The 12,884-nt window shown below is 37.4% G+C and overlaps 1 protein-coding gene and 1 long non-coding RNA gene across 2 annotated transcripts; both read left to right on the forward strand.

The window, feature by feature from the left end:
• The first annotated feature begins 10,191 nt into the window (after positions 1-10,191).
• Positions 10,192-11,161, forward strand: LOC133738015 (uncharacterized). Its single transcript, XM_062165456.1, has 2 exons — positions 10,192-10,463; positions 10,579-11,161. The coding sequence occupies exons 1-2, from the start codon at positions 10,192-10,194 to the stop codon at positions 11,159-11,161; spliced, it is 855 nt and encodes a 284-aa protein (XP_062021440.1).
• Positions 11,162-11,454: 293 nt separating this feature from the next.
• On the forward strand, positions 11,455-12,711 carry LOC133735716 (uncharacterized). The gene is made up of 5 exons (XR_009859234.1): positions 11,455-11,661; positions 11,794-11,871; positions 12,057-12,133; positions 12,211-12,269; positions 12,351-12,711. It is a non-coding gene; the product is annotated as an uncharacterized LOC133735716 (long non-coding RNA).
• The last annotated feature ends 173 nt before the right edge of the window (positions 12,712-12,884 follow it).

Raw genomic sequence — 12,884 nt, forward strand, 5'->3', positions numbered from 1 at the left:
TAATTCTATGATGACCAAGTGAATCAGCTATGACAAAGGGATGATGGCATGAACACCTTTGATGACTTGCCTACAAGAAAGTTACACAATTATAGATCTTTTGCACTATGAAATTAAGATCCACAAAAAAGCAGCATAAATGCGCAAAAATATTTCTTTAGCTTTAATTTTTTTTTTTTTAAACCTCACCTCTTCCCATCTTAATAGGATTAAAATAAATCATTGTCTTACCTGTTGAGAATATATACATCTTACATGGAAAAAATTGGTCCTTACCTATGGATTTATAAGAGTTTGGATCACTCTATCCATTGCCAATTAGTTTTGGATGTGAACTCCAAATTACTTTACCATTACCATCACTTACCATCACCATCTGATGTAGGACGAGAATGAGCCTGGTTTAGCCGGAAAACTAGAAAAATAAAGAAGCGGCGTGGAATCAAGGAGAGTGATTGGAAAATAGGTAATTCATGCATAATGAGGTTACTAGCCTCTGCAATATCCAAGAAAATTTGGTTATGGATTTTTCAGATTTCTTATGCGAAAAGTCAAGTTCTGGATTGTGAATCAGATTGGAGTAAAATTTGGCCAGAATGACCGTTTGACACGCATGATACCTAGAATGGGAACGACGAGATCTTCAAGACTCACTTTAGTGAGCCCTAACGGATTTAGGCCAAAATATGTCGTTTTAATTATCCGATTCGGGATTTAATATTTTTAGGCTAGTTTTACATTTGTTTTAGAATTCTTTTATTTTAGGTTTTTAGTTTCCTTTTAAATTTGGATTCTTTAGGATTTCTTGTTTGATTATGATTTTAGGTCTTGGATGCCTATATAAGCACCATCATGTTTTGTATTATGATCAGTTTATATATTAAATTTAATAAAATGAGAGATTTTTCTCAAATTCTCTGGTGGACTCCAGATTTATCTTTTTAGGGTTTATTGCTTGTAAATCCAGATTACTTCCGACTGCGTCACCATCACACCAAATACACTCACCCTCGGCCTATCTCTAGTTTCGATCTTTAGAATAAGTGAATAACTGATATTTGCAATGCGTTCTCTTCGACCAGAAATATTCGAATTGCCAACATGACTAGGGGTGACTCACCAATCAAGAGATGCCACGTCCTAACAAAACTACCTGTTCTCTTCTTCTTCTGTCAGGAAAGAGTTCAGAATATGACAAACAATACCAAAAATGGCAGCTCCTTTAATTTATGTTAGTGCAGGTTACCAACTTACCTCGTCCAGGTTCAGATTATTAGAGAAGCCATCGGAAAAGAGAAAGTAATCCAAGTATATAACTATATATGACGGGTTTTTCCTTTCTCGATCTTAATGGTCATGCATGTACAACTTTTGTTTTGTTCTTTTTCTTTTTTTCTTTTTGGCATTAACTTTTGTTTTGTTTTTACTTCTAGATCATACAATGAGTAATTTATTAGATAAATCTCACAAAAGTCGCACTCAAAACTTTTCATCCAATTAGTTATAAATCGGATACTCTAAATATTACATTTTGTAACCAAATTGTTTCATGCAATAATCAAACTATTGTTCCAGAAAGATAGCGAATTATAAAACATCACACTCTTAGATATAAGAAAATAAGATAGTACTATATATATATACTCTTGCGTTTGTGAGATCATATATTTCTAAAATGGGGTTTTAAAGGCCATTACAATAAATTGACTGATTGATGTCGTTGATCCATGATGCTAATTAGTTACAGCCAAACACATTTATTCCTGTTAATTAGTAGCCATAGCCCATCGGCCTAAAACGAGTATATTTCTGTATCTTTCTTATGTAAGTTCACTCCATCTCAAAACCATTTCAAACTGTATATTGATACATTTTGATTGCATAGGACTTCTTTTTATTTTTATTTCTTGTTGAAGTATGGATCCAAATTAACAATGAGACAACTATGAGTATCCGGCAAGTAAATGTTGGCTAGGATATTGATTTTTAAACACCTCACTATATATATATATATATATATATAAAGATATATAAAGTATATATCTTAGATGAGAAAAAACGTGTTATTACTAATACTGAGCAAAGTTAATTGGATTACATGAATATTATTTCTCTAGATCTGTCACTTATTTTGTCTAAATTATTAACAAGATAAAAAAAAATTAATGAATTTTTTATGGGTTTTAGAAAACAAAAAAACGTCATTATCAAAGAGTGAAGTGGACCACTACTGTACCGTGAACTGTTTAATCTATGAAAGGATGGTGCTACCTATGGCTTTCTTCAGTTCTTGGGTTCTCATCTAACTTTCAAAGCCTTCATACTGTGTTGAGACTTATAGCTAGCTGAGTGATCGAGTAAGGTGCATATATATTAAGGCTGCCACTTGGTTTGGTAATTACCAAACTGATCGAATACCAACCGATATTTTAAGTTTGGTAAATCGATTTTTTGGTAACCGAGACTAATAGAACCGAAATTAAAAATTACCGAAAAAATTGGTTTGGTTTTAGTAAATACCAAATCTACCGATAAATATAAATAATAGCTTTATATATTACGTTTTTCAATACACATACATGTATATTAAGAAATTAACATAAAAATTTTCATAATAGTATGAACATTACTACATCTGCTACATTAAACGTACTATTATTTTAAGTAACCTAGTCAAAGATGGTTAAATAACCTAGTTTTAATGAAACTGGCTAAAACTTGATGTCATATATACAAAATAAAGCTAAAATTAGTAGATGAATACAAATTTTACGACTATAAAATTGAAAAACCTAGTTTTGTTCATTCTAATTTTTGTTACAAAGAATTAGTTGTTCTAAAGTTGGTAATACCGAAAACCGAAATACTGAATTTGGTAGATATGATTAAAGACCGAAAATTTTGGTTGGTAATTGGTAACTCAATTTTGAAACCGAAAGCTTTGGTTTTGAAGTTGGTAATATCTATAACTGATTCGAACCGACCGAGTGACAGCCCTAATATATATCATCAGCATATGCTTCTTCTTTTCTCAGCGACCACCTTATAATTACAAATTTGCACTACTATTTTAGAAAAATATTACATAGATAACAGATTAATTTAGCTCAAAGTGCTCTTTTTTTTCTTTTGGGCAGTGAAATGATATTTTTTAAGGGTTATTATCATGGGTAGGGCTGTCAATTCCGACACGACCCGCCAACACGACTCGAAACCCGCACGAAATAAAGCGGGTTGAACCCGCACGATTAAAAAGCGGGTCAGCGGCGGGTCAACCCGTCATGACCCATTTAATAAACAGGTCGGTCACGGGTCAACCCGCCAACACGAAGTGAACCCATATAACCCGTTTATTAAATGGGTTGGGTTATATTATATATATAACCCGCATACACGACCCATTTAAAAAAATAATAATATATGCATATAAAGGTTGAATAAGTCTTTTTCTCACTTTAAGCTAGGGTTACCGTTAACACTATAAATTCTCTTGTTTGGGTCTTGTATCAACACACAAACCCTAACACTCACGGGTCATCTGCATCAAATTTTCTTCTATATTGATTCTCTGCAAACTGCAAAGGTATATTAGTATATAGCATATTCATCTTGTTATTTTCTCTACTTTGCATATAATTGGTTTACTTATTAATATTGTATTATGTATGGCAGATGGACCCTATCAATGACAATGCTCAAGATGTTCAAAATGCTCAAGGTGATCTTGTTGAAAATAATGAGAATGTGATGCATGATTACCAAGAAGCAAATACTACATCTCCAAAGTTTGATAAGAGGCGAAGAAAGCTCACATCAAATGTATGGTCTAAGTTTGAAGTTCTTCCATTGGGTCCGGATAATAAACAAAGGGCTAAGTGCCTAAGATGCGGTATAACTTACTTGTGTTCTAGCAGGTATGGGACAGGAAATATGAAACGTCATATTGCTTCTTGTGTGAAACAAAAAATTCTAGACCTAGGGCAGTTAGTTGTATCTCATAATGATGATGGGTCTCTGATCACAAGGTCTGCTAGATTTGATCCTAATACATTTCGTGAACTATTGGTGGCAGCTATTGTTATGCATGATTTGCCTTTTCAGTTTGTTGAGTATGCTGGGATTAGAAATCTGTTCAGTTATGTATGTGCTGATATCAAGCTGATATCTAGGAACACTGCTAGGGAAGATGTAATGAAAATGCATGCTAGAGAAATGAAGAAGCTTAAGAACACTCTAGTTTCTATTCCTAGCAGAATTTGCTTGACTTCTGATTTGTGGACTTCTATTGCAACTGATGGTTATCTTGCTCTCACTGCTCATTTTGTTGATGATGATTGGAAATTGGAAAAGAGAATATTGAATTTTAGTTTTATGCCTCCTCCACATAGTGGTGTTGCTCTGTCTGAAAAAATCTATAAGTTGTTGGTGGATTGGGGTATTGAAAAAAAACTGTTTTCTATCACATTAGACAATGCATCTGCCAATGATTGTTTTGTTGAGTTGCTAAAGGGACAACTTAGTCTAAAGAATGTACTTCTAATGGATGGTGAGTTTTTTCATGTTCGCTGCTGTGCTCACATTCTTAATTTGATAGTGCAAGAGGGGTTGAAAGCAATTGATGGTTCGATTGTGAAAATTAGGGAAAGCATTAAGTATGTTAGGGGTTCACAAGGAAGGAAACAAAAATTCTTGGATTGTGTTGCACAAGTTTATTTAGAATGTAGAAAGGGCTTGCGTCAAGATGTACCAACTAGATGGAATTCTACATTCCTTATGATTGATGGTGCAATTTATTATCAACGTGCATTTCTTCATATGCAGTTAAGTGACTCTAACTACAAGCATGCACTTTCTCATGATGAGTGGAAAAAGGTGGAAAAGATTTCTAAGTTTCTTAAGGTGTTCTATGATGTTACTTGCTTATTTTCTGGAACTCATTATCCCACATCTAATTTGTACTTCCCTCAAGTCTTTGTGGTTGAAGATACTTTGAGAAAGGCCAAGGTAGATCATGATATGTTTATGAGTCATATGGCATCCCAAATGATCACTAAATTTGAGAAGTATTGGTCTGAGTACAGTTTGATTCTTGCAATTGCTGTAATATTGGATCCTCGATACAAGTTGCAGTTTGTGGAGTTTTCATATAGACGGCTATATGGCAATGGTTCCATTGAAATGAAAAGGGTGCGTGACAAGTTGTTTTCTCTTTTTGATATGTACATGAAAATTCATTCTACTTCAATGGGTTCTGCCTCTACATCATCATCAAGCAATCAAAATACTAATCATACTTTTGCTGCTGATGCAATGGTTTCTAAAGAATGCATGGATGTTATGAAGGTAAATAAAATCTGTTTTATGTTCTTTACATTATGTTACCTGTTTTATGAATTTATTTAAAATAGGAAATTATCTCCAAAAATTCTGAAATTTTGTGTGCTGGACGTCCTGTGTGTGTACTACATCTCTATAAATTTTTATCGTTTTATGATTAGTTTTGATCAGGTTTTTAACTAGTTTTTCGTCTGCTGTTCAGTAGGAGTAGTAGACATTTTTCTGACTTTTGTTGACTTAATTAATCTGCCATTATGTAATTGTAGGATTTTGATGACTTTGAAAGTGAAGAATTTGTTTTCTCTGCCCAAAAGACTCCGTTGCAATTGTATTTAGATGAACCAAGGCTGCCAAGGACTACACACTTGAATGTCCTTCACTTTTGGAAGGCGAACCAATTTCGGTATCCTGAATTATGTATTATGGCTCGTGATGTACTATCCATTCCAATTTCTACAGTTGCTTCTGAGTCCGCATTTAGTGTTGGTGGTAGAGTTCTTGACCAATATCGTAGTGCACTTAAATCAGAAACTGTTGAAGCTCTTATTTGCACACGTGATTGGATATTTGCTGAAGAAGGTATTTCTTTTACACTTAACTTTATGAGTTCCATATTTTTTTTTATGACATATATATTGATTTTATTGTTTCTTCTTATAATTTGTATTAGTTGATGTTCATACTTTGCCACCTAAATTGGACGACTTGACTGAAGATATTACCAAATTAAGCATAAGCAATGGTAATAATGAGTCTGTTGATTGTTCCATTACTGCTGCTCATCCAAGCTAAGAGAAATAATGCCAAACTCATTAGCATGTGACCATTTTTTCTTGGTAAGTGACGTTAATTACTTGTGCAGCGTTTCTTTACTCTTTTACTGTGAGGAAGTAGATCTTCCTTTTAGTGTCCTAATTACGTTTTGTATGAGTTTGATGCTAGTTTAATCTACTGATTTTGATTTGCTTCCAATTGTAGGTGGTGATCACTTGCTTTTGTTTTTGAATAAAGTGAAGAAGACTTTGGAAGTTAGGATTTGATCGATGCTCTACATTCAATTTTAAACTTCAAATTTAATTATGGATTATGCTCTACATTCAATTTTAAACTTCAAATTTAGTTAAATGGGTCACAATGTTAATGGGTCATTTTATCTAACACGACACGACCTATTTATTAAATGGGTTAAACGGGTTGGAAACGGGTAACCCGTTTAATAAACAGGTTGGGTTTGGGTTTAAATTTTTGACACGATTATTAAATGGGTTGGGTTTGGGTTTGTCTCCCATAACACGACAAATACCTTGACCCGACACGAACCCAACCCGACACGACCCATTGACAGCCCTAATCATGGGTAGGGTCTTAATTTTTTTGAATCGGACAAAATAGTACCCTAACTTTCAAAGTGATTAATTAGATACGTGAACTTAGTCAACTTACAAAAACGCTTCACTTGGGTACTTCCCTCAAATCTCCATCCACTCTCCGTTAAAATTGAGGGCAAAACAGACATTTCACATACTTTTGTTTTTCTTGTTCTTTAAAATCCTTCAAGCAAAAAAAAAAAAAAATGGGAGCTCTATATCTGTCTCTCCTCCGGTATTTAGGATTGGTTGTGTAGGTTTTCAAATTTCATGGTTTTTTTTTTGGCTAATCATTGAGAGTATAAATGTATTTTTCATGTGAAAAGTGCGTTGAAATGTCGAATTTACCTCTAATTTTAACTGAGATTTGATGGAAAGTTAACAGACCTACCTAAATGATGCGTTTTTGTAAGTTAAAGTACCTATTGATTCTTTTGAAAGTTTGGGTACTATCTTCTCCGGTTCAAAAAAGTTTAGACCCTACTAATGATAAAAACCCTTTTTGTATTAAACAAACAAGCAAAGGCCCAAATAAACTTTCTGCCCAGATTACAAACAAACTGAAAGGAAAAATAAAACAAGCCCAACAACAATAATAGCTCATCAAAAGAGAAAACCCTCTAAGAGAGGAAACCCGGATGGAAATCCTCTAAGAAAGGAAACACCAGCAATGTTTGCCGACGCCGCCAAAAGTTGCCAGTCCTCCGGGTGACACAAAATAGTCACCAAGCTTTCCAACATGATCCGAGAAAGGAACCAAATCACCCAATTAATTTGCAAGAACGTTCAAGCAAATCCCATCATGAAAAGCATTTCATCATCCAAATCCCAAAACCATACAAAACATCAACTAATGCCATCAGCCAGCTCGCCAAACAAGGATTTTCCAGCCATAACGGTAACCAAAGAAAAAAATAAAAAAGAAAGAGGAATGGAGAAAGACTGCGCAGAGTCGTCGACATGCTGATGTAAGATATATGATACGACACCGAATTGGTGAACCTTCATTTAAAAAGTTGATTGGTGAGAAAGATGTGCACATGAAGCGTGCAGAATATGAGATATGAAAATCAAGAGAAGAAGAAAAACAACAACAAGGAAAAGAAAGGGAAAATATTGATGGGAGGAATAAGAGGTGGATGAGAAACGGTGAGATTGATAGATCTTGATAGGAAGTCTGAGAGTGACCACGAAAGCACGTCGGGAAGGGAAGAATGGATGGGGGATGAGCGGAAGAGGATCTCTCTACGAAAGTGCTCTTCTTAAAGCCCTTATTTTATGGTCTTAAAAAAAGTAAAAAAACAATAGTATCAAAGTCACAATCATACAAGGCACAAGAGGATCTTAAAAAATGGTACGCGCCCCACGCGCCTTCCAATTTGGGGATTGTTAATGTCTAAAAGCTTTACTATATTTTCTCTTTTTCTTTTGTAGCCGCTGAGGCATAACAACTTGTAACAAATATTTTGAAATGGAATGAAGTTTTTGAATTTGGTGTTTGTCATGATGTGCTTGTACCGCTAGGGTTTTGACTTAGGATTTTCTTTTGCCAATCAATGAAACATTAAAGGGATCAAGATTGGTCCAAGTGCACCGCGTAGCGGACGTGGTCCGCTGACGATTGCTGGCGTTGCCAGTTGCCCTCGGTGCTATACTTGGGAACAATGGTTTGAATAATTCCTCGTTTCATTGATAGCTGATTGACCAGCGTGTACAAAAGCGGGGTAGTACCCGTTGGGTAGCTTCCCTTAGCTAAATATTGAACAAAAATTTAGCTAAGTCAAGATGCTCCTGGGTAGCGGTAAGTCTATTTGTAGTAATACCGGAGATGTTCGGTATTCCAAGGGTGGGTCGACGTGACGCCATCCTTGCCCATTAAGTAGAAGGTGCCTGGGCTAACTACTTCCACAATTTTGTATGGACCTTCCCAAGTTGGACGGAGTTTTGTTGGCGGTGGAATGACTTCCTTCATTACCCAGTCCCCCAATTGGAGGTTCCGGGCCTTGACTCTGGCGTTGTAGAAACGCGATACCCGCTGTTTGTTTTGCAAGTTGTGCAAGTGGGCCTTGTGTCTTTTTTCTTCTAGGAGGTCCCTGTCCAGGTTGATGTCGTCGCTGTTGGTCTCTGGGCAGTAGCCTTCGACCCTAGCGGGAGGTTGAGTGACCTCGATGGGTAGGATAGCCTATGTTCCGAACATCATACAAAAGGGTGTTTCGCCGGTGGCGGAGGTTGGAGTTGTCCGGATGGCCCATAGAACCTCTGGAAGTTTCTCCGCCTACAAACCCTTGGCGTCGTCGAGTTTCTTTTTTAGCAACTTCTTGATTATCTTGTTTGCTGCTTCAACCTGGCCGTTGGTTTGGGGATGGGCGACAGATGCAAAACTCAACTTGGTGCCCAAGTTGGCGGTAAAGGAGATGAGTTCCTTGTTGTTGAACTGCGTGCCGTTGTCTGTAATGATTGTATGTGGGACACCATAGCGGCAGTAGATGTTCTTCCAGAGGAAGTGAATTACCTTGGCGGTAGTTATTGTCGTCAGTGGCTCCGCCTCTATCCACTTGCTGTTGTAGTCGATGGCAACAATGATGTACTTGAACTGGCCCTTGGCGGTTTGGAACTTTCCCATCAAATCGAGGCCCCACGTGGAGTGAATCCATGGGCCGATGATGATTGACAGCGGTTCTGCAGGTGCATGTGGGAGATCTGCAACTGCTGGCATTTGTGGCAAGACCTTGAAATCCGCCGGGCGTCATCACAAAGTGTGGGCCAGAAGTAGCCCTGTCGCATTGTGCGGTTGGCCAAGGATCTGGCGCCCGAGTGGTTTCCACATTCTCCGCCGTGGATCTCTCCTAGAACAACCTTTCCCTCTTCCGGGGTTAGACAGCGGAGGTTGGGATGGGTGAATCCCTGGCGGTAAAGCTTGCCATTCTGGATGTTATAGTGGGTTGCTCTCTGTTTGAGCTGTCTCGCCTGGACCTTATCCTCCGGCAATGTGCCGCTGCGCTTGTATGCGATGATCTCGTCCATCCAGCTGGGACTGACCTCAATGCTGAAGATCTCCGCCAGGGTTTTTGTGATACTTGGTCTGTCAAGGCATTCCACCCTTGTGTCTGCTGGACTTTGATGTGGTTGGGCAGTTGCCAGTCTCGCCAGTGAATCAGCCTTGGCATTCTTTTCCTTGGGGATTTGTGTGATGGTGTGAAATTTGAACTTTTTAAGCAACGTTTTTATGCACCCCAAATATGCCGCTAACTGCTGGTCCTTGGCTTGGAAGCTGTCGTTGATCTGGTTAACGACTAATTGAGAGTCGCTGAATATGTTGACGCTGTGTCGATGGCAAGGAGTAGGCCGACGATGAGTGCTTCGTACTCCGCCATATTGTTTGAAGCTTTGAAGTTGAATTTCAACGCGTATTCCGCGTTCAGTCCCTTTTAATAATGCTACTTATACTGAAGAAAAATCTGGAGGCAACAATCCCTCCTCATTTTAAATGCGCAATTTTATTCATTTTCTGAATTCCATTAATGTTTGCTCCCTTTCGGCTGAAGGACTTCCTTTCACTTGGTCAAATAAGCATTCTGATCAGTCTCTGATTTTTGAGCGTTTGGATAGAGTGGTGGCTAACCCACATTGGCTGAATTTATTCCCTTTTGCTACTCTAGAAAATCTCCCTATTTCTGGATCCGATCATGGACCTATTGTTTTGACTACTCTTCCTGTTAGGGTTATTAAGACTAATAGTCTCAAATTTGAAGCCATTTGGCAATCTCACCCGGAGTTTCCTGACTTAGTCAAGAAATTTTGGAGTCAGACTTTGGATTCCAACCCTATTAAGAATTTTAAGTGTATTTCTAAAGCTTTTTTGCTTTCACCTCAGTCATTGGAGCAAAGAACAGTTTGGGAACTTTAGGAATCAGTACTCTACTTTGGAGAAGGATATAGCCTTCTATCAGCTTCAATTTATGAACTATCCCAATTCTTATTTTTTAAGGAATAAAGTTCAGAGTTTGACAAATGCCCTCTTGGAGGTCCAGCAAAATGAGGAATTGTATTGGGCTCAGAGGGCCAAAGCTAACTGGCTTGCCCTTGGGGATAAGAATACAAAATTTTTCCATACCACTGCTACTATTAGAAAAAAGAGAAATCGTATTACAGGAATTAAAAATGACTTGCATGTGTGGCTTACTAACCATGATGATATTAGCTATGTTTTTGTTCAAAGCTTCATGAATAGGTACAAGTCTTCTCGTGGCAATTCTCTTCCGGATAAAGACTTTTTGAATTCAATTGATTCTATTATCTCGGATTCAGATAATCTTTGTTTGCTTAGACCAGTCTCTGAAGAAGAAATGCAGCGGGCTGCCTTCTCTATTGGAGGCTTAAATGCCCCTGGACCGGATGGACTTAATGCCTGCTTCTTTCACAAAAACTGGGATATTATTATGAATAAACACTACTAGAATTTTGGCCTTAGACATCACGTCATTTAAATCGGTCCAGATTTCACACGATGTAAAAAATCATTCTAACATCGGTTTCTGAAAATTCGATTTCTATTTGTATATTTAACATTAGTTATTACTGTTGACTGATGTCTATACTTTCATTCGAAAAATTTTTAAATGGCGGAGAGACAAAGTTAAAAAATTTCGAGTAGGCGGGGCAGAGAGACAAAGTTAAAAAATTTCGCGTAGGCGGGGAACAAAATTGAACATAATCAGTTTCTAACTTTACCTCACCCACAGAATTGTGGCTTATCTCGAAGGTGGACTGAACAGAACTATGTGACCTTGCTTCTAGTCGTGACCGGAGGACGTGCAGTCTGCCGTTGACTCGTCGGAGGAAGGCGAAGAAGATGGTGGCTGCGGTGAGTCCACCTTGGTGGTCGGAGATCGATGACGGAGGAAAGAGTCTTCCAGATCCAGTTTCTCTCTCCTCCATCTCTCTCTATGGAAAGGAGGTTGATTTTCTTTAATTTTGATTCTATGTAGTTTCCGGGTTTCGTTTTGTTTCCCAATTTGTCGATTAAGTTGTATGTTCTTGTTGATAATGTTTAATGGTGTTTTTTTTTTTTTTTGCGCATATGCTTCAGACCTTGGTTGGATTGCATTCTAACAAATTGGAATCACCCGAGCTGAAGACCCGCATTGAGGCTTTGACAGAAAAACAGGTTGGTCTTCTTTTAAGATTTATCTTTCTTAGCTTTAAGTTTATTCTGAACTTTCTGAGCCTAATTCTAAATTTGAAAGTGTAATTTATATAACACCTTTGAGAATAAACTGGTGGATCAGCACTACTGGCATTGTGTTCATCCATATAGCTTAGGAGTACCCTTTCCCATTGTTCTTTTTGCAGGGCCAACTCAAGGTCCTGGAAACAAAATCTTTTTGAGGAGAGAGCTGCACTGAAAGCTAAACAAAAGCGTTTGCAAGGTACCTCCTCCAAAGTCGAATCTTAATAGCTCATGAACTATACTTGAGCATTATGTTGACTTATGTCTTTAATGCAGAAGAGAGGCATAACTTTAGGCTTTATACACTGAAAAATAATGAAGTGCTTGCTAAGGAGGTACCAATTATATGCCATATCTCTGTACTCACATTTTTGAATGTATTGTGGGGATATATGATCATCTGTTTCCTTGAATAGATCACAGAGCATGATAAAGAGGCTTTCATGAGCTTTGATGTGTTTGTTGACAGGCCGCAGACGTCCTAAGTCAGATGCACCGGGGTTATGACATTTTGTAAGGAAGTACAGCTTTTTGAAACAATGATTTCGATGAATTGGTTAATTGTGAATTTTGCTCAGTCTAATCACAGCTAACTACTCACGAGACAGCATATTAGAGTGCACTAGATTCAGCCTTTATTTATGTCTAGGACTTGTGAAGTTGTAATTGAGAGTGCAGGGAAGGAATCTAACATAATTAGAGTCTATAGAGATGAAAAAGGCCAACGTTGATTAGAGAATGCTTGAATAAGAATAACATAGATTGAGTATAAACAAATGTCAATCAGATTCTGTCGTGTTATGACATGTGTAGTTCATATTTGATAATTCATGAGAAGCTACATATCATCTCTTTCAAATATAAATCCAATGACATGTTTCTGGTGCCATGTACAGTTCAACAATTCGAGATGAAATCATCCACTAATGGCACCAAGTGAATGGGAAAAA

Source organism: Rosa rugosa, chromosome 3 (genome assembly GCF_958449725.1).
Source record: "Rosa rugosa chromosome 3, drRosRugo1.1, whole genome shotgun sequence".
Classification (NCBI taxonomy): domain Eukaryota; kingdom Viridiplantae; phylum Streptophyta; class Magnoliopsida; order Rosales; family Rosaceae; genus Rosa; species Rosa rugosa.

Excerpts from the sequence above, each read along its gene's own strand:
- LOC133738015 (XM_062165456.1), top strand. The coding sequence starts at position 10,192 with ATGCGCAATTTTATTCATTTTCTGAATTCCATTAATGTTTGCTCCCTT. Across the intron at positions 10,464-10,578 it reads CTCAAATTTGAAGCCATTTG|TCATTGGAGCAAAGAACAGT; the intron begins GCAATCTCACCC and ends CTTTCACCTCAG.